Raw genomic sequence first — 3,169 nt, 5'->3', positions numbered from 1 at the left:
CCGATCCCGTTCGAAATTTTGGGACAACAGCGACATCAGTCAGGCAAAACCGTCGATTGAATATGATGTGGTCTATTTCGTTGTGGAATCGTCCACCGGGAGACTCCCATGTCCATCATGGACACTACTTCCACTACCCAGCCGTCGCCACACTCCAGGACGCTTTCCGGACCCGCGCGGCAGCTCCGGCCGAGACCCACGCACAACTGAAGACCCACAGAACAAGGTAAGCGGAACACTCTGAGACCTTGGACTCCAGGCTCGGCGGACCCAGGGACAGAGCTTCTCTGCTTGCTCCCACCACCACAGGTGACAAAGGGATTCTAATCAGGAGCCCCACCCTACCCTGCCCTGTCTGCTTCCATCAACCGCCCAGGGATCGAATTGTGCACAGGAGACCCACCCTACCCAGATAAATACCCCACTGGCAGACTTCCACTCTCGACACTACTTCCACTACCCAGCCGTCGCCACACTCCAGGACGCTTTCCGCAAGCGGCCGCGCGACACATCATAAGACACTAAATACCCGTCTTCTGGAATTGTCTACCATATTTGATAGGGTTCAAATATGGTAACACCTACAAGGGTGATTAGAGGTCACCCCAAAAGCCTCTATACCTCTCGGAAAGACTGGCAAGCTACCGAGAGTATTCCGCCCGCACGGAAGAGCCTGGCAAGCTATCCGCTGTGTATTCGATATGCCAAAACCAGTAACTACAACTGGTCTCATTCACCTGACCCTGAAGGCTTCACCGACATGGCAGCACTGAGAAGGATGAGAAAGGAGAGGCCGACAAAATCTCAAGGCCGACCTAGGCTGCCACAACGAAGGAAGACAAAAATGATCGTCTGTACTTTCAATGCACGTACGCTAGCATCAGATGCATCCATCGAGGACCTGATGGTACAAGCGCGAATGATCAAGTACGACATCATTGGTCTGACCGAGACAAGAAGACACGAATCTCACCATGCCGTTTTCGACACTGGAGAAGAATTGTTCCTCGGAACATGCGATAAAAGAGGTGTTGGAGGCGTCGGTGTCCTTGTCAACACAAACTTGGCCAAGAGCATTGATTCATTCGAATGCCTAACAACCCGAATCGGACGTTTACATTTGAATAGATGTGGCTCACTGCCTGCAGTTTCTATCTGCGTTGTCTACGCACCAACATCTCATTATGATGAAAGAGAAATCGAGAAGTTCTACATGGAGCTAGAGAAGTTCTATAAAGAAGACCACACCTTCTACAAGATCATTGTGGGTGATTTTAATGCCAAGATAGGACCGAGAAGATCAGCTGAAGAACTTCACATCGGAACCCATGGCCTAGAATGGAACGAACAGGGTGAGAGACTGTCTGAGTTCATCATGTCGACCAAGACCATTCATGGTAACTCACAGTTCCAGAAGGCAGAATCTAAACGAGTGCAAACCATAATTCCCAAAAAGAAAGAGAGAAAGAGAGAAGGAGAGAGAGAGAGAGAGACAGAGAGACAGAGAGAGACAGAGACAGAGACAGAGACAGAGACAGAGAGACAGAGAGAGAGGGGAGACTGCAGGAGGGGTCATGGTTCTTGTCTTGCATGTGGCTGACAACTATTTGGTCCCTGGTGCTGCAGATGGTCCTCTCACACAGAAGCAAGAGTTCATTCTGAGCACTGCTGGTGTGTCCCTTCCCCCAACCAGTTGAGACTGACTTATATAATATATTTTGGTTACTATTCCCCCTTGGAAGGGGACGGGTTGAGTTTCCCTCCCCGCCCCGAGCAGAGCCCCGGCAGCCGAAGACCTCCAGAACCAGCCACAACCATGCTGAGACCACTCTCCACACGCATGAAGGTACCGGCAGAGGAACAAAGGCATGCGGGTCCCGGGGCTGAGATCTCCAAGCCTGCTCTGATCGGGGCTGAGCTTCCTCCACCCAGATCCTCCATCTTCCAGTAGGCAGGGGTAACCCCACCAACTGCCCCCCGGCACCGTGTAATCCCATAAACAGACAAGACCCAGAGAATATAAAACCCATCTCCCGGAAGACATCTTATTATCTCATTCTTACTTTGTACAACCTGGCAGGCTGCCGAATGTAACCTGCCCACATGGCAGAGTCTGACAAACTCCCCATGGTGTACCCAATATACCAAATACCAGTAACAATGATGGGTCTCATTCTCCTAACCCTGAAAGAGTCTTGAATATGGCACTTTTTAAAATCTCAGGGCTAGGACGAAGGAGACGTTACTGGGGCCTGCTCGAGGCAATCGACGAACAACAGGATAATCGTGATCGTGATAGTGACTATTTCCACATGCAATCATGAGAAAAATGACCACTGTTGTATTCTGTATTTTTTGCTTACATAAAGTCTGGAGGGCCAGAGAATATTTTAAAAATTAATTATTTTCAATCAACATAATCCATCATATCAACAAAAGAAAAGATAAAAAGCATATGATTATATCAATAGATGCAGAGAAAGCATTTGACAAGATCCAGCACCCCTTTATGATGAAAACCCTAGCCAAAATGGGTATAGAGGGGACCTTTCTCAACATAATTAAAGCCATCTACCACAAGCCTACAGCAAGCATCATCCTCAATGGGGAAAATCTGAGAGCCTTCCCTCTAAGATCAGGGACGAGACAGGGATGCCCACTATCTCCACTGCTGTTCAATATAGTACTGGAAGTACTTGCAATAGCGATTAGGCAAGAAAAAGATATTAAGGGCATTCAGGTAGGAAAGGAAGAAATCAAGCTCTCACTATTCGCAGATGATATGATACTCTACTTAGAGAACCCAATAACCTCCACCAAAAAACTCCTAGAAACAATAGACTCGTATAGTAAAGTTGCAGGTTATAAAATCAATACCCAAAAGTCCATGGCTTTCCTATGCGCAAACAGTGAGAGAGAAGAAAGCAACATGAAAAAAACAATCCCATTCACAATTGTGCCCCAGAAAATCAAGTACCTAGGAATCAGCTTAACTAAGGAAGTAAAGGACCTGTACAAAGAAAACTACAAAACGCTACTTCAGGAAATAAAAGAGGACATGAGGAAATGGAAAGATATCCCCTGCTCATGGGTCGGGAGACTTAACATTGTCAAAATGGCAATACTACCGAAAGCATTGTATAAATTCAATGCAATCCCTATAAGGATA

At 47.3% G+C, this 3,169-nt stretch overlaps 1 protein-coding gene across 1 annotated transcript; it reads left to right on the top strand.

The window, feature by feature from the left end:
* Window positions 1-844: 844 nt before the first annotated feature.
* Window positions 845-1,411, top strand: LOC130017831 (craniofacial development protein 2-like; the record flags this gene model as incomplete). The annotated part of the gene is made up of 1 exon (XM_056108620.1): window positions 845-1,411. A coding segment is annotated over exon 1 (567 nt), but the record flags the coding sequence as incomplete, so codon positions are not given.
* Between the last annotated feature and the right edge of the window lie 1,758 nt (window positions 1,412-3,169).

The sequence above is a fragment of the Sorex fumeus genome, unplaced genomic scaffold (genome assembly GCF_029834395.1).
Source record: "Sorex fumeus unplaced genomic scaffold, SorFum_2.1 ptg000008l, whole genome shotgun sequence".
Lineage (NCBI taxonomy): Eukaryota > Metazoa > Chordata > Mammalia > Eulipotyphla > Soricidae > Sorex > Sorex fumeus.
This window is presented reverse-complemented; position numbering and strand designations above follow the sequence as displayed.